Below are 24,344 nucleotides of genomic sequence, written 5' to 3' on the forward strand. Positions count from 1 at the left end.
ACGGAAGCCAGGAGGTTATTCCTGATTATTCCAGGAGAGAGCTGGATCCATGGACTACTCATCACTGGCACACCCTCCTCTTTTAGAGGCGGGCAGCACAGCACCCCAGGGAGAACATGTTTTTGGAGTCCGACAGACCAGGTTGGAATCTGAGCTCTGCCACTCACTGCCCACGTGCCCCTGGGCAAGTCACTTAGACCCACTGACCCAGGACTTCTCAACTGTGAAATGGGGATAACTCCTCACTGGGTCCCCTGGGAGGTTAAAGCAAATATGCAAAGCATTTAGGACAATACCTAGAAAAGTAGCTGTTGCTGACAATGAGGCTCAGAGGCCAGGACCACAGATTGCAAACTGCCGAGGGTCCTATGGAGGAGTTTAGACAGCCTCCCAAGGGACCTCCATCCCTGGCGTACCCAGAGCTCTCACGAGCTGCTCCCACACTGACGATGGAAAAATGACTCCTTCTCCCTGCAAGAGCCCCTACAGAACAAGGCAGAGGGTACCTGGAGATCTACCCATATCTGCCTGCATGGTATTCAGCTTCTGGCTGATGGCAGGACACCCAGTGTGGCCCCTGCACTCACCCTCCGCAGCCACCTGTGTACCCTGTACAAGACAACACATGAGAGTCCTGCCCAGCCAAGATGCCCTGTGATTCTGCTGCACGTCTCCTCTAGGGCTTCAACTACCGCACCCTCGTGGGTTACCCATGGGTCCACGTCTCGGAAGCCCAAAGAGGCAGCCAGGGAGGATTGTTTTTTTTTTAGCCTCATTTTGCCACCAGAGGGGTTGTGAGTGCCTCTCCCCAAATCTCAGCGTAAGCTAAAGAGAGAGGAGACGACAGAAATCCTTGAGTCAGGGGCTTTGAGCCCACCGAGGCATGTAACCACTTCATTTCCTTCAGTCCCCATTTAATCTCCTCCACACAATCCTGCAACATCACTCAAAATGTCAGAGTCCCTCTTCAGATCTCATTTCAGGCAATTTTACAGAACTGAGCACCACGGATTAATGAGGGTGATAAATCAAAGTGCGCAGCGGACAAGGGAAAACAACAGGGCTGCAGCTGAAGCGCACGAAGCCGGCCTCCTTTTCCTTAAGTCCCAAGACACAAAAGCCATAGGGGTCTATGGCAGAGGCCACTCCCGGAGCAGACAGACCCTGAAGGTCACCAGGTGTGACCAGCAGGACAAAGGCAACTCTGAAGCCTCTGCTGGAGGTTCTGGCACTGAAGAAGTTAAATGTTCCTACAGAGGAAAATATGACTCCCACGGCTTGAAGCATCCCCAAATTCTTCTTAAGGAAGAGCTAGAGTTCCCTCTGCAGCAGCAGAGCCCGGCCTGAGCCGCAGTCTCTGGCATTCCTATGACCCAGCCTCCAGCTGAGAAAAACGAGAGCTGGGAAGAGGACTGTCTCAAAGGTCAGCGGTCCCCAGGCTGTCACCTTTGCAAGCACCTCAGCCGGTGCAAAGCACTAAGGAGATGCTCGTCCATCACTCATGTAGCTCCCAGTGAGGGTCACCTTCTGGAAGGATGGCACTGAGCCTCTGAACAAAGAGGGAGCAAGCACGATGATGGAAAGCAAAGGTTTTGTGCCCAGAGAGACCTGAATTCAAATCCTAACTTTGCCCCTTATGGCACTGTGGCTTTGGGAAGGAATGTCACCTTTCAGAGTCTGCTCCCTTATCCGTAAAGCTCATGGTCTTGTATAAACCCATTCCCAGTTTTGCCCTCTAGGACGCTGGTGTACCGCACAGAGCCTGCCAACTGCATGAAAAATCACAGTGTAGGGAAGTCGCCCCAAGCCCCCGACACTGCTCATTCCCAAAGCCGCCCGCTCCCCTTTGGACAGGCAGAGCCCGCTGCTAGTGGTGATTTAGGGAACAATGTCCTCCCAAGTCTAATTAAATCCTGAGTCAAAACACCCACCAAAGTAAATACAATTCACTGCTTATCAGTCACTTGGAATTTTATCTCAATGAAAATAAGACTACAATCCCATGAGCTTCAACTTCTAATATAACTTTGGTGAAGCTCCAAGTTACAGCAAAATCCATTATCACGTGTAATAGATTTTCTCCGAAGCGTCAGAAAGGTACACACACCCACCGCTCCCGGTCACAGCTCTGTCTGCCCTGCCTTCCCCTTTTGCAAGATTTCATTCGGTCCTTCAGCCCTGGGCATTCATCTGTGCCTGCTGTCAGCGACACTGCTACCTGCCTCCCTCTCCCTAAGTGCCTCGTGGCTTCGCTTTGAAGCGCAGTAAGGATGGACTTTGAGGCTTTCTCTCCTCTGGGGAAGAAGAGGGGCCCCTCAGCCTGCTGGGTCTGCACACACCAGGGGCCCTGGACGAGCACCGCACTCCTAATAGAAACGCCATCGCACGACGACACCTGTCATCGAGATCATCAGAGCCGAAAGGTTCGTGGGGTCCCTGCCCTGTGCGGATGAGTCACGGTCCTGAGTCATTCTGTAACTCTGTCCTTCAAATGACAAATAAGAACACCGAGTCCCAGGAACTCAAGGACCTTAAACATCGGCAGATCTGACTGCACGGATGAAGGAACGAGGGGTTCGAGGAGGGGAAGCATCTTGCCCAAGATGTTCAGTGGTGGCAGAACCAGGTCTAGGACGAGGACTCTTGATTCCTAGTGCACTCCCTCCCTTACTGCATGGACTGCATTCGTCCTTACCAAAGCGATAATGTGCGCTTTCATCAGTCACTCAGAGTTCATGCTCTCCAAACGCACGCCGAGATGACTTTGCTCCCCAAAGCCTGGAGGACAGAGCAGTCACTGGACCACAAACCATCTCCCCAGACCTGGATTTCCTCACTGGCAAAGTGAGAGAGGGCTGCGGCTGGTGACTCTGAAGGGCGCTCTCTCCCCCAGCCTTGCATGGTGAGCCTCTCTTCGGAGGGGCAGCCTTGGGAAAATACATTTACATGCAAGGTAACCTTGAACGGAAACTGGGCTGGCACAGCCGTCCAGCGTGACCAGCCTAAAGGCTACACTGAACCAGGAACACGTCTCCACAGCCGGTGTAAGGGCTCCTTCTACACCAGGCTTATTTCATCAGCTCCTGCATTTCAGTCACAGAAATCACAGCTAGGCTGCTCTTCAAACACGACAAAGGATATTAAAGGAAACAAAAGGAAAATCCCAAGTGGATAATGAAACAAGCGGGCCCATTTTGACACTTGGGTAATATTTTTAAAGGATCTCTCAAATCATCACTGACAGGAAAAGAAACCTCCTGCATTTCACTACAGTAACAAGTTCCCAATGTAGGATGACATTTAGCCCTCAGGGCTACCCCTGGTCCTTCCGGTTCCCACAAATCTCTTTGGCACTTGGCACACGGTGTTATGAGGGCTTATTAAGACCCCTCTCCCCTCAATTTGACTGCAAGCTTCTTGAGGGCAGGGAGCAGGGACGATGACTGGACTCACCTTTGGATCCCCAGGGCCTGGTGCATGGGAGATGCTCTGTCAATATTAAATAGTCATCAGCATTTTCTATAAGCGGTCACATATCAAGATACAGGCCAAATACTTTGTTGAAATGCAACTGACCCATAGCATTGTCTAAAATTCCTCATCCAGTTCAGTCAGCGGGTTCCTCAGCTACGGGCTCACCCTCCCCGACCTAGGCCATCAGTCAGACTAGGCGCCATGGTGCCCAGCATCTGATAGGTATGTAGTGAATATGTGATGAACTGCATGATTCAGAGTTGGTTACATAATGCGGTGGGGTGGCGGTGGTATTAGGCTCAGGTCGCCACTTGTATGCAATAAAACAATGATAGTCACTAAGGAGTTCTCCACATATTTTGTTCTCACAGGCACCTGGCAAAAATGTACTTCTCTTCACCTCTGAATTTAAGTGTACCCCTGTGACTTCCTTCAGCCAATGACAAATGAGTGGAAGTTACAGGGGCCATTCCTGGACAGAAGCTTTAAGAGGCAGTGTGTCTTCTCTTTGCCATGGACATTGTCAATGCTCTAAATAGTCGCTTCTCTGGCACCCCAGGTCCTAGGGTGAGAATGATGTACAACGTAGCTTCCCACTGATCTGCAATGGCCAGATACTGAGGGTGGGTTTTGGGAGTTGTTTGTTATGCAGCACAACCTAGCCTGTCGTAACTGATGCAAAGACTGGCCCAGGTACTCGGATTAAAACACGTGATGTTATTTTCTGTTCCAGGGCACAGGCATAGTCAGATTCTGAGTTTGGGATGGGGGCCTATGCTTCAAGTTTCTGGGGGAGGAAGTACAGAAAAAGGTGCCTCCTTTGGTCTTTTTTTTTTTTTTTTTTTTGGCCACGCCACATGGCATATGGGATCTTAGTTCCCTGACCAGGGATCGAACCCACGCCCTCTGCAGTGGAAGCATGCAGTCTTAACCACTGGACCGCCAGGGAAGCACATGGTTGTTTCTCTTTGACCTGTCACGCTTGCTTTTGTATTGCTAGATGTCTTCTCATCCATACTTTGGACAACCATCAAGTCTTCAGATTACCTTTAAGCAACTATTGAAAAGGCACCATGTTTGGACAATGTGCTTTGGGGGAGTGACTGTCTTCCCTGTCCCCTAATGTACACACACTCCACTGAGCTTCTCCTATGGCATGCCCTGGAACAAAGCCATGAAGTCGGGCAGCATAAGGGAGTGGAGGGTTCTCGTGCGGCCACTCTACTGCCTTTTTTTTTTAAGTGAAAACACTGCATGGATGAGAAATGATACTCCACAGACCATTCTTTCTCTTCTTGTTACAACCCCCTGGGAGAATTCCTTTGTGGCTGAAGGTGCAGATGGTTTGCTTCCTGTCAGCGCTGCTCCCCGTTCAGCACAGGTGGCCTCTGCCCACCCATTCCACAAGCAGCCGCTCTTACTTAAAAAGGAAGCCAGTGGTACCAGCAGAAAAGAGGCCCTTGGGAAAGGCCAATGCAGTAATTATTATCCTGTTACCACGGAAATAGAGGTTTGCCTCTAAGGCTCCTTTTATGAGCTTTAAAATGAAAGTGACTTTCACTCTCTCCTACTTTGTGTTCTCTTGCTACACACGGGCAGGAGAAGAAAGGGGAAAGGGATGGAAAAGAAACACAATGAAGATCATTGATGCTGGGCACTGTACTAGAGGCATCTTCTTATTCGAAGAAAATGAGTATAACCCTGGAATGCAGGACTAGGAAAACGCTTGGGGGCACTAGTGGGTATAATAGGCAGTTATGAGACAGTGAGAAGGAGGAGGCCAGGAGTATGAGAGAGGAAGAGAGGGGAAGGGCTGGGGGTGACAGAGGGATGGGGGGGGGAAGGGGGAGAGAGCGAGAGGGAGAGGGAGAGAGAGAGAGAGAGAGGGAGAGAGGGGGAGAGGCAGAGAGGGGGAGAGAGAGGGAGAGAGGAGGAGAGAGGGAGAGAGGGAGAGAGAGAGGGAGAGAGGGAGAGAGAGAGAGGGAGGGAGAGAGAGAGAGAGAGGGGGAGAGAGAGAGAGAGAGGGAGAGAGAGAGAGGGAGGGGGAGAGAGAGAGAGAGAGAGGGAGAGAGGGGGAGAGGGAGAGAGGGAGAGAGAGAGAGGGAGAGAAGGAGAGAGGGGGAGAGAGGGGGAGAGGGAGAGAGATCAACTGATTGAGCCAAGCAAGGCAAGATGAAGACAAAATATTATGGAAACAGTCAGGAAGGCAAAGTTCATTTTCACTTAGTCCAGTAGGAATCTCAATGCTGAATTACCATGCAAATACACAACCATGTAGGACCTTATGTACAGCTGTATTCTCAATTTTCTCCCTTTTCTACATGTCATATTCTAACTTAACATTTCCTTCTGTCCTAATGTTTCATTCTTTTAATTTACAATTGTTCTTTTACTATACATAGTTACTCTAAGCTGTTACGGAAAGAAGAGGGCTTAACTATTAGTTAACTAAATATAAAGGTAAGAGAACTGCAGAGGGCTAGAGGCCAGATTGCCCTGAATGGCTTGCAGGCTGAAGAATAATCAATGTATTTATCTTTGTTCCGTACTTTATAAAGCACTTTCCCTACCGTCACCTTGGGCCCTCCTCACAACAGTCCTGTGAGGCACGTGTGAATACTGTCCTCATTTTAGAGACAAAACCCTGAAACTCAGGAGTTTTAACTAGACCTAGGGTCCCTCTACAGCAAACTCCATGTCTTCTCTTTACTCCACAGCTGCCTTCTGAAATAGAAATGAGCTGGTCTATATCAGCGCTGCCCAAAAGAACTTGCTGCAGTGATGAAATGTTCTCTATCTACTGAAGAGTGTCTGCATTCTCCAATATGGTGGCCCCAAATCACGTGGGACCTGGGAGCACTTGAATGTGGCTCACGTGACTAAGAAGCCGACTTTTAATTTGGTTTATTTTACACTGCCATGGCCACATCCCACTGGGGGTCCTTACACTGGGCGGTACAGATCTTCAGTCCCGCACTCCCACCACATGAATGCAAGGGAAACAGGGCTCAAATACTGGCAGCCAGAGATGGTATGAAGTGTGATTAGTGATAAAAGAAGGGCAAACCCCGCCCCCTTGGCAGGAAGATTAGGAAATGACAGTGCTCAAAAGGCACAGAGAGGAGACAGCGAGGGAGAGGGAGGGAACATTTTAGGGGAGCCCTCCTTAGACCATGGCTCAGCCAAGTAGACCTGCAGACCCCCAAACTCTGGGTAGAGAAACTCCAGCAATGCTTCAGGGACTACAGTGGTAAGCCGGCAGCAGGGAGAATTCTTCAAATGACTGCAGAATCTCAGCAGATTCTGTGGGTCCTGGATTTCTGGGATCATTAAAAGGAAGGATCAGCCCTGGCCTGGGATCTTGAAGTTGTGGACCCCTCCTCCAGCAAACCACCCAAGTTGGCAGCAGGTCAGAATCCACAAACAGGCATCCCTCCTCCAAACCTGCAAGGAGGCTAAGGGGTAAACTGGCCCAGCACTGTGTAAGAAAGGCCTTTTCCTTGAGGCCTGAAATCACGATGGGATAGGGATGAGGGTCAGCCCATCTGCAGTGTCCCTGTGAGAAAAGTGTGGGATGGAGGGAGAGGAGTCAAGAAATATTCCCTCTTCCCTCTTAATGCAAACTGTTTTGCATTGTCCCTTAAGGATGGAGTTCGCCTTTCCAGGCATCTGGGCATTGTTTACCTTTTTAGTGAGTAGGGCCTCACTTAACGAGATGACACCAAGATAAGGGCTGGAACTAGGGAAGAATCCCTGCACAGAGGGCTCCCTGAGCGGGCAGTATGGCAGGTGGTTAGAGCCTCTGGGGGGTCTGGTGGGCCTGGGTTTCAATTCCAGCTTGGACACTATAGACAGTTAGCTGTGTATGCAACCTAACCCTCTCATAGCCTATGAAACTAGGATAATACCTCCTCTCAAAGGGTCAGGGTTAGGAATTAATGACACAAAGTTTGTAAGGTGCTCGGCACAGTTCCTTGTATATAGCGATCTATCAGGAAATAGCGACTATGATTGTTTCTGTTATTTTCTTTTTTTTAAATTAATTTTTACTGGAGTATGGTTGCTTTACAATGTTGTGTTAGCCTCCAGTGCACAACAAAATGAACCAGCCATACACATACAGATATCCCTTCCCTTTTGGACTTCCCTCCCATTTAGGTTACCACAGTGCATTAGGTAGAGTTCCCTGTGCTATACAGTATGTTCCTATCAGTTGTCTATTTTATACATAGTATCAATAACGTATATGTGTCAACCCCAGTCTCCCAATCCCTCCCACCCTGCCCCTTTCCTCCTTGTGTTTTATTATTTTCTGGTAAAGATGCGTATTAGTTTTCTATTGCTGCTGTAACAAATTCTAATAAACTTGGTGGGTGAAAACAATCAGTATGTACTGCCTTACAGTTCTTCGAGGCAGAAGTCTGAATTGGGTCTCATGGACTGAAATCACAGTGTCGGCAGGGCTACATTCATTTCTGGAGGCTGGAGGGGAGCTGAATCTGTTCCTTTGCCCTTTCCTTTTTATACAGGCCACCCACATTCCTTGGCTGTGGCCCCTTCCTCCATCCGCAAAGCCAGCCAGGGCGGGTGGTGTGCCTCTCACACCTCATCACTCTGCCCCCCTCTCCTGCCTCTTCCACTTTTAAGGACCTTGTGATTACATTGGGCCCACCTGGATAATCCAAGGCACTCTATCTAAACGTCAGCTGATAAGCAACCTTAATTCCCCTGGCCATGTAGGGTAACATATTCACAGGTGTTGGGGATATGGTCGGGGACATCTTTGGGGGGCCATTGTTCTCCTTACCCCAGGCTTGGAAGGGAGGAAGAGGGGAGAAGTCATTCCCATCTGTGCTCCCTCTAGCCTGCATATCCCAGCAGGGGCGATGCCTAAGAAATAGCTGGGTTGGGGACCTACCACATGGCGAGGGCTCCTACCAATTGCATCTGCTGGCTGGGGTGCTCTGGCCTGGATTCAACTCCTTTCTCCAGGTCGGGCCTGAATCTGTGAATGCACTGCTTGGTGCCAGGAGGCCGTGTTGTTCCACACAAATCACAAAGCCAAGCAGTGCCCTGGGCTCTTGGAGATCTTGTGACACTCCCACCGAGGAAGGAGGGCCTGGCTTGGCAGGCTGGTCAAATACCAGGTTGCACAGTTACATCCTCACACTGTGGGACTCCCTGTTCAAGCTGAAGCTGGGACGGCTCCGAGCACCAAGGCCTGGGTCCCAAATGCAGACAGTCCAGTTTATACAATGACTGAAGCCCAACTGAAATGCCATCTCAATACCTAAAATGTGCAGAATTTGCAGGGCACTGAAAATCTTGTAACAAGGGAAAAACAAAACAAAACAAAATAGTTTCTCCTTCCTGTTTGGTGATGTCAGAGGGCAATTTTCATTTTGTTCAAGTCTCAGGCTGACGTTTTAACACGCGGCATTAGTTTTTCTGCTATTTTTATTACTACCTAAATTAATAAAAGCAACCGGTGTTCGATAAGCGTTTTAATGGTTGAGAAGAAAGTTACCAAGTAATGCAAAGTCCTCCTCGGCAGCTATGTGCACAGAAGCCTGGCTTCTGCCCTCCACGTGCTCTCAATGACACGTACATGACCATCGGGGGAGCATCTAACTGTCTTAGCCCACTGCTTGCTAAAGCACGATGCCGGAAGGGGACACAGCGGTGCTTTCGGGGGACAAAGAAAGGGACCTGAGAGTGGAAACTTTCCCACAGCTGACCTTTAAGCTTTGAAAACACTCAACTCACTGGAGTTCAAGAACTTCTGATGGGTTCCGAGGAGACAGCAGTGTGTGCAACCAGCCGGAGTTCCACAAACCATGAGACTGTGGGCCCAGCCCCTGGGCCCTCCCTGTTATTTTTTTTCCTTCTCCCAGGCTGCGAGCCCACAGACCTCCATGCCAAAGCTCTCTTTAGTTATCTGTTATCTGGGGGCAACAGCTTGTAATAAGCTACCTCCGTTTGTCCCTTTTGATCCTCCCTTCTCAGACAGCTGGCTCTAGTTTGCTGAAAGTTGCCCCTGATGACTATCAGGTAAAAACTAGAGCCCACGGGTGGCAACCCTAAAGAGTGACAGGAGATCAAGGACAGACTTGGCATCTTGAATTTACGATCGTCATTTATTATTTCTCAGAAGCTGGCTGGTGACATAACGAGACTCACAAACAGATATGGTCTCTGTTTCCCAGACTCTGAAGGTACACGTTCCTATCAGTTACTTTTAATAACCCTGAAGATACCCCAGCTACATCCCGTCGCCAACAGCCACGGCCTGCCTGGTGGGTCGGCGTCCTTTAGGGCCTTCCCCCGGAGAGCTGCCCTGCGGGGCTGCACTGCCAAGGTCAATGATGTTCCTGTTTGCACTGTGAGGTGGTCCGCCCTTCTTGTGCTTGCCTTCCCTTTGCTGAGGGCTCATCAGAAATCATCTCTCAGTACTTTTCCTGTTTCCTTTGTAGAACTCATGTAGTTTACTGCTTGTGTGTGAATCCTTAAGGACCGGGCTGTCTTTTCATAAAAAACTTCACGGAAATACCTTAGCTCTTTTTTTCAGGTTAAAAGGGAAGAATTCTGGAAAGGTGCTGGGTTCTCTGCATTTTTTTTTTCACTTGTCTAAATTATTTAAACCACATATTTCCAATTCAAGGATAAGAACAGGATTACCTAGCCTGCAGCCATTTGCATACTACTTTTTATTTTTTAATATATCTGCACACCATCTGTGATATTCTTCCTTGATATTTCACGTTAAATCATCCCAAGCCTACACTATCCTTACCCTAAGCAATATTTGTAAAATCATGGGTTTGAGATGCTAGTTGTAGGGTATTTTTTTTAAAATTACAATTAAAATGTAATTGTTAAAAAGAAGTATTTCCCTGTCTACCATCTAAAATTATTTCCCGTACTATTAATGTTAGCCTCTCACTTTGGGACACACTCATGTAGAATATAGTTTTGGGAAGAGATTTACATGAGGAACTTGAAAGAAATAAATCTACTGCTATTTCAACTTAGCCAAAGATAAAGAATTCTTATGGTCTGTTTACACTAACTTTGGAGAGTAAAGAAATTTAACATATTCAAGAATAATGCAGAATATCTCACTGCCTACAGGTCAAAACTTTTATATAAAATAGAAAATTTGTAAGCATTATTAAATCCTTTTTTCAAAGCCACCTGAATTCTTTCTTTACAAGTTGGTCAGGGGACTTCCCTGGTGGCTCAGTGGTTAAGAATCCGCCTGCCAATGCGGGGGACATGGGTTCGAGCCCTAGTCCGGGAAAATCCCACAGGCCACGGAGCAACTAAGCCCGTGCGCCACAACTACTGAGCCTGCGCTCTAGAGTCCGTGAGCCACAGCTACTGAGCCCTTGTGCCACAGCTACTGAAGCCCACGCGCCTAGAGCCCGTGCTCCGCAAGAAGAGAAGCCACCACAATGAGAAACCCGCGCACCGCAATGAAGAGTAGCCCCTGCTGGACACAACTAGAGAGAGCCCACGTGCAGCAACGAAGACCCAATGCAGTCGAAAATAAATAAATAAATAAATATATTTTTTTTTAAAGTTGGTCGGTTATCCAATCAGTCTTAAATGACCACATCTGAGCAATTCCAGCTTGGAGAGAACCAGGAGACATTGTTGTCTACTTGGTCCCACCATAGGGGCTGAGCTGGAACAACAGAACAAATGTCACCCATCTTTCCAGTTCCCGCCCAAATCCTCCACCTCCAAAAGCAGGAACAAGCTCAGCTGTGATCTATGATCATTCCATTAACCTTGCAATGAAGCATTAAATTAAATTGCCTACTGCAGACTCTGCTTTTGCTACAAGGGGAAAAAGGCTTTCACTTTATGCTAATAGATTTACTAAGCAACTCCATGTTTACAAGAGAACGCAAATAAGCAAAATAATTTAGCAAATTGTGAAATCTCCAGTGGGGGTGTTACAACAACTGATTTTTCTTTTGCTGATATTTACTCTGAAGATTTTAGTTATAGAGAGTTTTAGCCTTAGAAAGAGCAGTTCTCAAACGGTTCATCTTTCTATAGAATTTTCAAACCAATACTTTAAATAAAATTACAGGAAAAAAGCTGACTTGAGCTGGCACCGTAGTAGAAAGACTTCTGTCCTCTCTGGTATCAACCACCACCTTGGATGCTGGGGAGACTCGGAGAAGGACATAGTCGAGTTGGTGGCAGAGCCTGGGCCTTGGGCAGATGCCATGTTCCCGATAACGAATTCAGCACTCTCCACACCAGCCCAAGCTTCCAAGTCTTCCCCAGAGAAGGTGAGGATTCCTCTTCAGCAAATTCCATTTCTGGGGGTAACTTCAAAATAATGTTGCCCTATTTCTCTGAAGCCAGAGAACTACAGAAGTTACATCACTCTCTGTAAAAAAGTATGTCCTGCTCAGTTCATAATTGCTTACTTCTTAGTTTTCACTAGAAATTAAGGTTTTTAAGAGTCAAGGATTCTAATTTAAACATGTGATTAAAGCTAACAGGAATAACAAGCAAAAAAAAAAAAAGTATGTCCTGCTAAGAGAATAGTAAGAAGCTGGGCTTGTGATACAAATATTTGGCACAGTGATTTCAAACCACTCATATCAAAATTCCATGTTATGGGGACTTCCCTGGTGGCGCTGTGGTTAAGAATCTGCCTGCCGATGCAGGGGACACAGGTTCGAGCCCTGGCCCAGGAGGATCCCACATGCCGCGGAGCAACTAAGCCCCTGTGCCACAACTGCTGAGCAGCCCCCGCTCGCCACAACTAGAGAAAGCCCGCACACAGCAACGAAGACCCAATGCAGCCAAAAATAAATAAATAAAAATAAATTTAAAATTCCATGTTATGTCTCATCAACCCAGATGTGGAAAGAGGTCAAGTATGCCAGAAAAATCCTTCAACAGTCAGATCATTAAAGGGTACTGAAATCTAGAAATATAGCACATCGGAGCTGGAAGGGATCTTGGAAATCATACAGTCCAAGCCCCTTCTTTAATAAATTGCTCATGGTCATAGAATTGGTTTGTGTCAGAGTAAAGACTAGAAACTTAGAGGCCAAATATTCTTCTTTATTATAGTGTTTTCTGAAGCTCTTTTTGTCGCTGAAGCAATGAAGACCGGTCAAGTCCTGTCATGTCAACTACTCAGCATGCAGTGCATAAAGCTACATGGTTAAGCCTTGCCTCCTATCACCAGGCAACCGGAGAATTATGGGGAAGCCCGCTCAGCCACGGCCAGGAGAGCTCTCTTCTACACACAGACCTTCTGTGCATCACCAGGGACTCTGTTCCTTCCAAGGTGCAATACCTAGAAAGCTGGCTAACAGAGGAAGCCAAGCAGATCCCCAGGGCCTGCTGAACTGATAAAGATGCAGTAGCAACAGTCAAAACAACACCAAAAACTGCCCAGCCTCAGATCGCTGGGTTCGTGCTGTCAGAAGCACCATCCTACCCAGAAGCAGGATGCAAGAGCTGGTCAGCAGCCCTCTCCCTCCTGCTGTGCCAGCTCCTAATCCCAGGCCCAGCTTCAAGGCCTCCCAACCTCTCTGGTGGGTTAAAGTAGCACCCATCCGCTCTCACTATCACCGCCCTCATTTCTCAGGCCCCTCTGGAATGACCTCCACACCTGGGCAGCCCCAAGTGGAGCAGGCTTACCTGTCAGCATCTCCGAGGCCCAGGGAGGTGTTTCTTTGCAGGGTCTCCCGCACCACAGCCATCCCATCAGGGAGCCGGTTCAGGCGGCGGGTGTAGAGGCCAAGTCCACCATCGGTCATGTACCTTTGAAAGGAGAAGAGGATAACGCAAATGTATGGTTAAGAGCAAGTCCTGTGCCATCTTGCGGTTCATATCCAGAAGCCCTGCATGGCCATCCCGTGCTCTAAGGGGGAAGGAACTGAGGCTTTCCCAAGGCTCTGTCACCGATCACAGCCCAGGGATAACTCAGCTGACTCAACCCAAAGGATCACCAGCTTGCTAGCAAAAATAAGTCGGCTTAATTAACCCAAACTCACAGGAATCTATGAAGCAGAAGGGAACTAGTAAATAAAATTAACTGTCAGATGCATTCATGACATTCTTTTTAATGTCAGCAGTTATACAAGCAGGTGTTTTACCTAAGTACTGTGAATGGAACTGACAAGTCATCGGCAAATCATAGGGAAAAATGTTACAGAACAGTGCAGTGGAAAAAGTAGGCAAGCTTTTAAGAGGAAAAGAAAGAAAAGATGGAGGATACAAGAGCCAGCTTTGCCGTCATGGGCAAGTCACTTCTCTGAGTCCTGTGTTTTTCATCTAAACTGTGTGAATATCACAGCCTTCCTGCATCACAAGGTGGACATGAGAATTAGTGAGATAAGGAATATCACAGCGCTCTATAATTTGTATAAGATCGTATAAACAGAAGACGTTATTAGGATAGTCATCATCTTGAAGTAGCTACAAGGGTAAATTTCACCTCTGATACTGATGTCTTAAGGCGGGTGTCCCAAACTCTCTGAATAACAGTAATGCTCCCTTACTTTTCTAGATCTCTTGGTGATGCCACAAAGCTATCTTCTGATGAAATCAGTGCTGTCAGGGGGAAGGGGAGACCCCTGAGACTTTCTGTATAGATGGCTGACTATCTACCAATCAGACCAGTTCCTGAAAGATTAGCTACCAGTAGGAGGTAGTTCAGGTCCAAAGCAGCTTTACTTCATGTACCTTCGCTCCTCCACGACACCCCACAAAGGAGACTGCTTGTGCCATGACCCCCATCTCCAGAGGAGAACAAGAATTCAAAGCAAAATTTGAGCAGAGCCAGAATCCAAACTCAGATCCCTTAAATTCCCACATGGGCCCTATCAGATAGACCCGCAATGCATCTGAAACTGCAAGTGATTTGCATTTCAAGTCAAATAATAGGAAGTAAGAAGACCAATGAATGAGTGGTTGTTTTGCTGCAACAGTCAGCTGAGCTACATCATGGAATGTTTCACTGCATTTGGCATCTTGGCTTTAGAATATATGGTGTAGATCCTGAGGGTTCTCAACCCTTGAGATTCTTCCACCTCTAGTTTAGGAACTTCTTAGGATATATTCTTAGAAAAATGGACTTACAGGACGCTGTGGAGGTTTCCCAGAACCAGTAGGGTCAAGTTAGGGTCAGAGGAGAAAGTTCTCATAGAAGCCATCTTGGGTGAGAAGGAGCTTCTGTTTTGGGTCAAAAGAACTCTTCCTTAGGGCAGCTTCCAGGATACCATGTCTGAATTGACTTATCTGATGGCCCCATTCATCCCCCGTTTATGACATTAATGATCACAATGCCAGCATAATGGAAAATCTGCTGAAGTCAGTCAAACCGATTGTTTGTGCATCAGCAAAATAACACAACAGACTGGTTTTTTTCACTCAACTGTACGATAAAAACCACCCTGTGAATATACTAGAACCCAACGAACTGTACACTTTAAAATGGTGAATTTTATGGTATTTGACTTATACCTCAAGAAAAAAGAAAAAAGAAAAACCAAAAACCCCAGCGATTGCAGCTATAGTTAAATAACTGTTTGTGTAATGACTTTTGGATGCTTGGTCCCCACGCTGGATAGTGAACTCCTTGATTGCAGGGACTATTTTATTTTGTTCAAATCTATATCCCATGTGCCTAATACATACTAAGCGCTTAATAAATATTGCTTTTGTTGAATGAAGCCCAAAGATACAGCCATAGGGTGAAGTTCAGCAAAAAACATTTTGGGAGGAAACCAATTACAGGTTCTTCTTCCTCTTAAATGTCAGCAAATTTGACATCTAAGACATATGGCAATTAAACTGTCTACCTGTCAGTCAACCCATCTGCCCATCCATCCACCCATCCACCCACCCACCCATTCACCCAACAGATGTAGTGACCCTGGGTCCAGTGGTGGACTCCATGTGGGCATCCTACAATTAACATAAGGAGAGAAAAAAAACACCTACAGAAAAATGCAGTAACTCTGCCAGAGACTAGACTTTCTAGAGTAAATGTCCTTTCAAGGAGATTTCAGTGGAAACTCTTCAAAACACAATCTGCTGCACCATTAAACAAGGCAGTTAATTTCGATTTTAGCAAAGTCTGCTCAGCCATATAGATAAACAAAAATTTTTCAACTGGGGAGATCTTGTCAAAGGACAAACTAATTTTAGCATTCATTTCCCTGCTGGATTCTTATTGCTGGTGAAACAACACACACGGTTGGGCAATTACACTTACCCGGGCATGTAGACGGAGGCCCACACATACACAGCCCTGGCTTTCTGTGAAGGCCAAGGGCAGAGGCTGGTGAGCATTCCAGAGACTGAATGCTGAGATGTGCTGCAGCCCCCAGCCCACTAACACCAGGTGCAAGATGGTGGTGTCAAAAACTGACCACTGATGAAGGTGGGGGGCCTTGGAGAGACGGGACTGGATGTGCTAACTTAGCGTGTCCACTGCTGCTGGGAATTCTGATTTTGTTTAGGCAGAGAGGAGGGGAAAGTCAAGGATAAATCAGGATCCTCTGCCTTCTCAAATGCACCAAAGACTGAAAGCCAGAATCAAATGTAACCAATGTGACAACGATCCAGTTTCTTTACAGATCTATTTCATTCATTTTGTGTGTGTGTGTCTGTGTGTGTGTGTGTGTGTGCGCGCGTGTGTGTGAGACAGAGGGAGAGAGAAAGAAAGAGAGGGAAGGAGGGAGGGAGGAGTCAGAGGTGGTTAAGGAAAAGAGGGAATTTACCTCTTCTCCCAGAGATTTGTAAAAACATATTCAATCATATTTTTTTAATATTCTATGTCCTCTCACTGCAAGACAGCACAGCACTGGAGATAGCTGTCACTTGAACCAGCCTCACACTCAAGAACTTAAAGTATTTATTTCTAAAATTATTATCCACCAAATACAGTAGTCTGGTTTATAAAAAGCTCTGTATATATTTTTAATAACTCTTCTGGTCTCAATGAAAAACATACATTTTTTGGTTCAACTCAAATTTCTACAGGAATTGGCTACTGAATGCATTAATATAGACTGCTGTCAGTTCATCCCTTTAGGAAGCATCATTTTAGAGATGAAGCCGTCACTGGTGTGCTGATCTAAAAGACCAGCCCTTGCCCTGGAAGGTGAAAAGGCTTATGTTCCTGAAGGCTCAGGAGGCTGGGAGGGATGGCTGCATCCCATCTCTGGGAGCTTTATCAGAGGCTCCCATTGGGCGGAGATGCAGTGACTTGCCTGAGGTCAGAAGGAAAGGAACCAGCTGATCTAGGGACCGAATCCCTGAGCACCAGGGCCACACTTTCCTTCTCCGTGGAGAAATAAATAATTAGTGCTGGAGCCTAATGAGGTGCTGGTAATATCCTAAGGCTGGCTTGCTGGGGTCCTAAGCCACCAGGCAACTGAACAATTTCCACACGGTCCTCCCGAGTTCCGCAGTGATGGGTGGAGGGGGTTCTCTGCCTCCTCCTTCCGCTGCTTCCCCAGAGGCTCCTGGATGGAGAGCGGGAGCCTCTGCTAAAGAGACAGGGTGTCTGTGGGGTGTTTTTCTTGCTTTTCAAGGCTGGGGCACCCTGGGGTGGCCCACGAGCATCAGAGTTAGGAGCATGGCTCTAACTTGTCAGCGAGTCCGGGGTTCAGAGTCTCCCCTGCCCCTTGCTAGCTGAGGGCCCTCGTGTGCATCAAATACAAACCGTTAGCAAATACTAACGGTTACTGATGTTTGCTGGGTGCTGTGCTACGTGCCTCACATAAGTCATGACATCTTCAAAAGAGTCTTATCAAGTGTTATTTTTATCTCTATTTTTTAGATGAAGACAATGAAACTGAGGTCAAGATCAAGTACAGGTAGGTGGGTTCTAATCCCAGCTTTGTCACTTTTGGAGGGTAATTTCTCCAAGTTTCAGTTTCCTCATCTGCAAGATGAGTGAAACTACACATGAACCTCACAGGGCCGTGGTGGGTAGACTGAGACAGTGTGTATAATGCCCAGAGCCTGCTATATCAGGAACCCTTAAAATTGATTAGCTGCTGTTACTATCAGCAGCAGCGATGGCTCGTATCTCTGAGTAGCGACTCTGCAGTCCCTCCTCCCCTTTCAATTCCACAAACATTACGTGCTCTGTGCCAGGCTGGGGTTACAGAGACAGAAAGGTCTCATTCCTGTCCTGCTCAGTGAAGCTCAAAGTCAACAAGGGTCTCAGATATGTAAATAGGTAACTCTCCTACTGCAGGATGAGCGGTATTCCAGATGGATGTATGACAGGCTCTGCGCATAAAGGGGAAGGAGTCACAGTTGGCCTTTGAAGGGTGCATAGGAGTTTGCCAGCCAAAGGAGGAGGATCCATCTAGGCACATAGATAACATGTAAAAAGCAGAGAGGAGGGTAAGAGGATGGGAAGTAGTTCACTGTTGCCAGCGCAGCAGGAACAAAGACAGGAGCTTGACTGCAAGGGGACCGGGGCACAGTCAGGAAGGGCTGGGAGGCCAGGCTGGGCTGAGACCTTTGCCCGGAAGCCAGGGAAGCTATGAAGGTAGTAAGCTAGTGAGTAACAGGTTTTCGATACCTCCACCATTCAACACTCCATTTTTGGCGAGCATTGTCTCACTGTTATCTCCTGTAGATTTTTCAGAACGCGCCACTTGTCTGGATCCTGTCTGAGTCACCCCAGACCTTCGGGGAATGACCAGACTTGCATGGTAGACCTCACCACCCCTCCAGCTAAAAGAGACCTGTGAAGGCAAAAAGCCTATGACAAGGAACTTTCTCAACAAAATAGGTGCATCCTGTGTAACTGACAGGAGCTATGAAAAAGCTTTGGAATCTCATAGGACCTGTCAGAACAAATACGCTAAATTCTGAGTCCAACGGTGTCAACAGATCTCTTCTCCTTCTTTAAATGCACATAGTGAGGCAACAATGTAGAACAAGTGAAACTGGCTCTGTGAGTCACCTTCAGAAGGAGGGAAAGAGGACCCCTCCTTCCCAAAGTTCCCAACCTGGCGCATAAGGAATACAAACGGGCTCGCGCACTGATCGCAAAGGGAATCACCTTTTGTCAAGAACTGGGGGAGGTGAGAGGGAATGGGAAGGGAGAAAAATATGTACACTGATGTATTTCAGTGTATTCCTAATAGACCACAGCATAAAAAAATTAAAAACTCTCAGAGGCAAGAAATGAAAGCAATACCGACAGAAAAAAAAAAAAAAATCGAGCCTCAGTGATTACTTTTCTTCAAAGAAATGTCAGCTTGTCTGTATTTCTGGGACACACATTTGGTTTAAATGTGAACGTAGCAAAGAAAAATGGAATAAAAGAATTGCATATTTAAAAACTATTCCTTGCCAACATCAATATAAATATATGAACATATACATCAACACATACTTCGTTGTATAAGGTTAAAGAAAATGATGTGGGCAGATGAAAAGACCTTGCATTTGAGTTTCACCAACACCCAAGTCCCCAGAAAACCAATGCTTTCACAGTGCTCTTCTACTCCATTACAATAGGCCTGACATTTATATTCTAAGTTTATTAGGATGTAAATTGAGTTTCTGGACCAACCCGTAAAAGGATCCCTTTAGTTTAGGGCCTCTTAGAAGTCAGATGAATAAATTTCACTCTGGGTCATGGAAGGACAAACTGACAAGCAAGTCTAACAAAGCTGCCCGCATCCTTTTGAAGAAAGTTGATCTTAGTGACAAAAAAGAATCTGCTACATTTGACTTAAGGGGAGAAGATGCATTTGAAATGCGAAAACATGGTTGGAAAAAAACAGATTTTTAAACTTTTCAGTGCTCTTTTTGGGAGGATGTGAGAGTTCAGTTCTCCTCTCCAGCAAAAATAATAATCATAATAGTAAGACTGCAGCACTAAAATTTAGGCGAACACTTAAAATTTTACTAATGAAACACTTGGAAACTGCTTTGCCCTCCGGTTTGAGGCACAAAATCTGAGGCAAATATGGCATATTTCATTTACCAATCCACCCCCCTGCTGCCCTCACCTCCAATGACAAGTACGGAAACGTATCACAGAGCAATTCTAAGACCGTACCCACTGCATAGCCTTAATATCTAAAAATCAAATAAAGGTGAGTCGTAATCAAAGAACAGGTTGCTGCTGCTTCTCTATCATGGACCACCCCAAACTGACACACAATGAAATGAAACTTACAGTGGCCTTCAGAGAGCAAGTCTAAGTTTCCAATGTCTTTCTTCATTAGGTTTGCCTGCAATAATAGGACTTCAGGTATAAATAATCCAGACTAGACAACACAAATAATCAAGAAACATCTCTTTGGTGTTCATGTCTTTTGGGGAACTCCTCCAATAACTCTGCTGGCAGAGGGAGAGGGGGACGTGCCCCTACAGGACCAGTTTCCTACCTTCCTGCTCGGCGCAGGGTTGGGGCAGCGATCAGCACCGCTTCCCACTGTGCTCTAGGACAGCTGGCTCTTCAGGACAACCCCGAGCTGGTATCTTGCTCTTTTTAGGAGGCTATGAGAGTTCAATTTTCCTTTCCAGCAAAATCTGCCCTTATTTCGCTGAATCCTGGAGTAGCCACCCGAGGCCATACCATGAGCCACCTGGGCTCAGAGCACAGAACAGGCCTATGGCAAATAGATGTCACTTTCACTGCAGGCAAGTTCCCTCAATGGCCAGGAGCCACCAACCGGGAGCATCCACAGCTCAAGGGGCACCAGCTCCGTCCGTGGCTCATCTGCATCTCATTTCCATCTCACCGAGTCAGTCCTGGCTGTGAAGTGAGTCAGACGACTGGGGAAACCTTGGCTCAATGCTCTGACCCTGGTGTAGCAGGAAGGCAAGCCTGCAGAAGCGAGCCAGGCTCAGCAGGTTTGGAGCCTACTCTGGCTACCTAGTCACCGGAGCACGCCTCTCTGGGGAGCAGTGCAAAGACGTTGCTAAGCAAGTCAGGCAAGAGCTCAGCTCCAGCAGGCCACGGAGACAGAGGTAACAGCAGGAAAAGGGAGCCCTGAGGAAAGGAGGAGTCAAAGGGTCCCAGGGGGCCCCATTAAGCCTCACTGGGTGAAAGTGGTACCACAGACTTTATTTCCGCAAGCTAGGTGCTGCAAAGCTGCTGGAAGAGAACGCAAGGCACACTGCAGGGGTCTCGCCACAAAACCCAACACCTGCCTCTTCCTCTACCTGCCGCTGAACCAGTAGTTTCAGCACCAGCTGGCAGCTTATTGGAGCTGCGGCGTCCCAGACCTCCTGAATCAGACCCTGCAGTTCAACACGGTCCCCACGTCGTTCTAATGTGCATTAAAGAATGGAAAGCAGTGACCTCAGGCAGTGGTCTCTGTAGTGGGGAGCATAAGATGACCCACAGGGGCGAAAACTAAAATGCTTCTGTTTATATTTAGTTCTTATCACGTCCCTTGTAAATCCTGCGTGTATGCAGGTATTATAGCATGCACAGTGTTTCAGTCACAAAGCACATGTATGGCTAAAAAACAAATACAGCATCTAATGGAGGAGCAAGCTCTTTCTGACGCAACCAAAAGCAGTTTAGAGACCACCGTCTAAAGCAGAAATTCCTAAATCTTCTTAAGTTGTGGACCCCTCAGAGAAACCCGTGAAAGCCATAAAACCCATCTCTCGTATGAATAAAACGTGTATCCAGTTCAAGTCAGGTCACAGGACCCCCCCACCCCCACCGCCCAGGCCCTGTGTCAGTGGCCCCTCTGCGGAGTTAGGGTAGAAGTGGATCCTGGCTGAGTTGGTCCCTTCGACATATACAGTTTCCGCAGAGCAAGGTGTTTGCTTGTCTTTGCTGTAAACGGACTTCGCACTGGCACATGGCATCGCTGTAACTCGCAAGTCACCCTGGCTTCTAGCACACAGACTCAATCTCACCACTGCTGTGGGTTTGGGTTTGTCTCCACCAAACTCCTAGCAGAGGAGAGACTGAACTAGCGGGAAAATTCCTGCATGGTGATGAAACATGCTGCTATGGTTCTTGCATCTTTTGCAAAATGTAATGTGGATTTTTACAAGTTTAACAAAATTCCATCTAGCATTGATTACCAGAGCATTTCGATTTAGCTTGCCTACGGATCTATACATATATCAATGCTATACATACATTTTAAAAAATCCATAACTGTACTAATAAAATACACAGTCACATAGAGAGCCAGGGATTATAACAATTTATCCCTATTTATGACCCCTATTTAAATAAATACACACATATAAATTTTTCATTACAACCCATAACTATGCTTGTTTAAAATGGGTGTTGGCAGGGTACCCTCCTGAAGAAAGGCTGCACGCTTTGGAAATTTGACAGTCCCCATGTCTGGAATTTGGTCTGGCTTGAATTCTCTTTATTGTGGTTCAACTGTCAGTGTGGGATTGCAGCAAGTATTTCTAGCACGAGCAGGAAGCTTTTTGTCCACCTACTGAAAGATGAAACACATTCTAGCACACAGGAGACGGTTCTCTAGACAAAGCCCCTTTAAGCTCTTTCTTGGAATGAAACAGATGGTGAAAGGAGACTGACTGATATCCAGGAATTCTCAAACCTTAGAATACACCCGAATCATCTGGGGAACCAAGAAAAATGCAGACTCCAAGGCCCCAGCTTCACAGATGCAGAATGCCATTAGTGGGGCCCAAACCTGCGTTTTTAAATAGACCTTTTTTTTAAAAGCATTTTGAGGTTTATAGAAAAACTGCACAGAGGAAAGTAGAGTTCCATTAAACTCCTTCTCCCCTACCACCAGTTTCCCCTATTAACATCTTGCATCAGTGTGATACATTTGTTAAAACTGATAAACTGGGCTTCCCTGGTGGTGCAGTGGTTGAGAATCCGCCTGCCAATGCAGGGGACACGGGTTCGAGCCCTGGTCTGGGAAGATCCCACATGCCGCGGAGCAGCTGGGCCCGTGAGCCACAACTAGTGAGCCTGTGCGTCTGGAGCCTATGCTCCGCAACAAGAGAGGCCGCGATAGTGAGAGGCCCGCGCACCGCGATGAAGAGTGGCCCCTGCCTGCCGCAACTAGAGAAAGCCCTCGCACAGAAACGAAGACCCAACACAGCCAAAAAGAAAAACTGATAAACTAATATTGATACATTATTATTTGATACTAATAATTATTTGATACTAATAACTAACATTATTATCAATAGTATTGCTACACTATTAACCAAAGTCCATAGCTTATGTTACAGTTCACTGTGCTGTATAGCTCTATGGGTTTTGACAAATGCATAATGATATGTACCCACTGTCACAGTATCACACAGCTAACGTTTTATTGCCCTAAAAATGTCCTGTCCTCCCCTGTTCATCCCTTCCCGCAAACCTGTATGTATTTTTAACAGACATGTAATTTTCTTTTTCTTTCTTTCCTTTTTTTTTTTTTTTTTTTTGGTTAAATAATTTTCTTGCAGTCAGGATCAAGCTGTCAGAAATGCTGGCTTAAGTCTTGAGAACTGGATGGAGGAACTGTGAGCTAGACTGACCTCAGTTTCCCTAAGAGTTAGTTAAAAAGTCACCATAATGTGACTATAGTGTAACAGTAACTTAACTTTCAAATCCTTATAATAACTAGTCTTGGCCCTGTATATTAAGGAGGCAACACGCATGTTAAGAGTACCCGATCCCTGATTCCTAATGGCCCCTCCGTCTCAGATCACGGCCTGATAAGAGTTGTTAGAACTCTAAGTTTCTTCTAAAATATCAGTTAACTCTTGCGCGTGGACTTTCAGGTCTACAGGCCCCAGAACAGTCCAACTGTGGAAGCCCAGACTGGGAAGGGACATAAGTGAGCAGTGCCAGGTATGCTGAATACAGAGTACTGGGGGTCATCGGTGGGGGGCTCAGCCGGGGTGTCATAATTAGATGCCCTTACCCTGAAATAATCTTCTGTTTCAAAAGAATCCATCCTCCCAGGCACTTCTCATGCACTGGGACACGCTTGCCAATCTTCTGGTTGCTGCTACACCTTATCATTCCCGTGATTTCTGACATGACTCCCCGACCCCTAAAGTTCTCCACGACACAAGTTCACTTTTCACCTTGAGTCGGTGGAATTTGTGCTGGCGTTCAGGATTGTGTGTTTCCTTTCCAAGATGACTAGAGCTCCCAGCGGTGGGAATCAGACATCCAGAGTCTCTTTCCCTTTTGGTTCCATGTAGACACCCCTAGGTAATAACCAGAGTCACTTCCAAACTGGGGAGAAGCCAGCTGGCACTTGAGTTTAGGTTTATGTACATTTCACTTTGTCTTATCTAGACTGTGGCTCAAAGAAATGCCCAGGGGTACTGAGAACAGGCGGAGGACGAAGGTGACTAACGTAACTGGGGGGCAACCCCTTCTGAGACATAAAGCAGGCCTTGGGACATCACCCAACCTCAGCAAAGATTTCTGGAAGCAGCTGGGAGGCTACAGGAAGCACCGCACTAGAGCCCTATGCAGGCTGCTGCCCTAGACATGGTCCACATTTTGAGGTGGTGTCATTTGTTCAGTAAACATTTATGCAGCCCCTGCTGCCAGGCAGGCACTGACCTGGGTGCTGGGGATACAAGAATCAGATCCAGTCCTTGACCTTGAGAGGCTTAGTGTCTGGGTGAGGGAAACAGACATGTCAATGTTTGCACGGGGCTCAGCAAGGGCCAGAGCAGGGAGAAGGGCCAGAAAAGGCTTCTTAGAGGAAGAAACCCTCAAGTGGCATCTTGAAGGATGAGAAGGTGTTTGCCAGGCAGCCTTGGGTTGGGGCAAGGAAATTAGACAGTTCACACAGACATACGTGTACCAATACAAAGGATCTAAAATGTACAGTGGAGTCACTGTGTGGTCTTAGATGCTAAATTTC

At 46.9% G+C, this 24,344-nt stretch overlaps 1 protein-coding gene across 12 annotated transcripts in view; it reads right to left on the reverse strand.

Annotated features, from left to right (window-relative positions):
- NAV2 (neuron navigator 2) overlaps positions 1-24,344 on the reverse strand; it is a 398,333-nt gene that overhangs the window by 111,111 nt on the left and 262,878 nt on the right. For all 12 annotated transcript variants that reach the window (XR_009009169.1, XM_057552146.1, XM_057552147.1 and 9 more), the window contains one exon: positions 13,153-13,275. Coding sequence is in view for 11 of the 12 variants with exons in the window: in XM_057552146.1 (XP_057408129.1) it covers positions 13,153-13,275 (123 nt within the window). In the remaining variant the exon portion in view is untranslated. The remainder of the gene's footprint in view (positions 1-13,152; positions 13,276-24,344) is intronic.

Source organism: Balaenoptera acutorostrata, chromosome 9, assembly GCF_949987535.1.
Source record: "Balaenoptera acutorostrata chromosome 9, mBalAcu1.1, whole genome shotgun sequence".
In the NCBI taxonomy this organism is placed as follows: Eukaryota; Metazoa; Chordata; class Mammalia; order Artiodactyla; family Balaenopteridae; genus Balaenoptera; species Balaenoptera acutorostrata.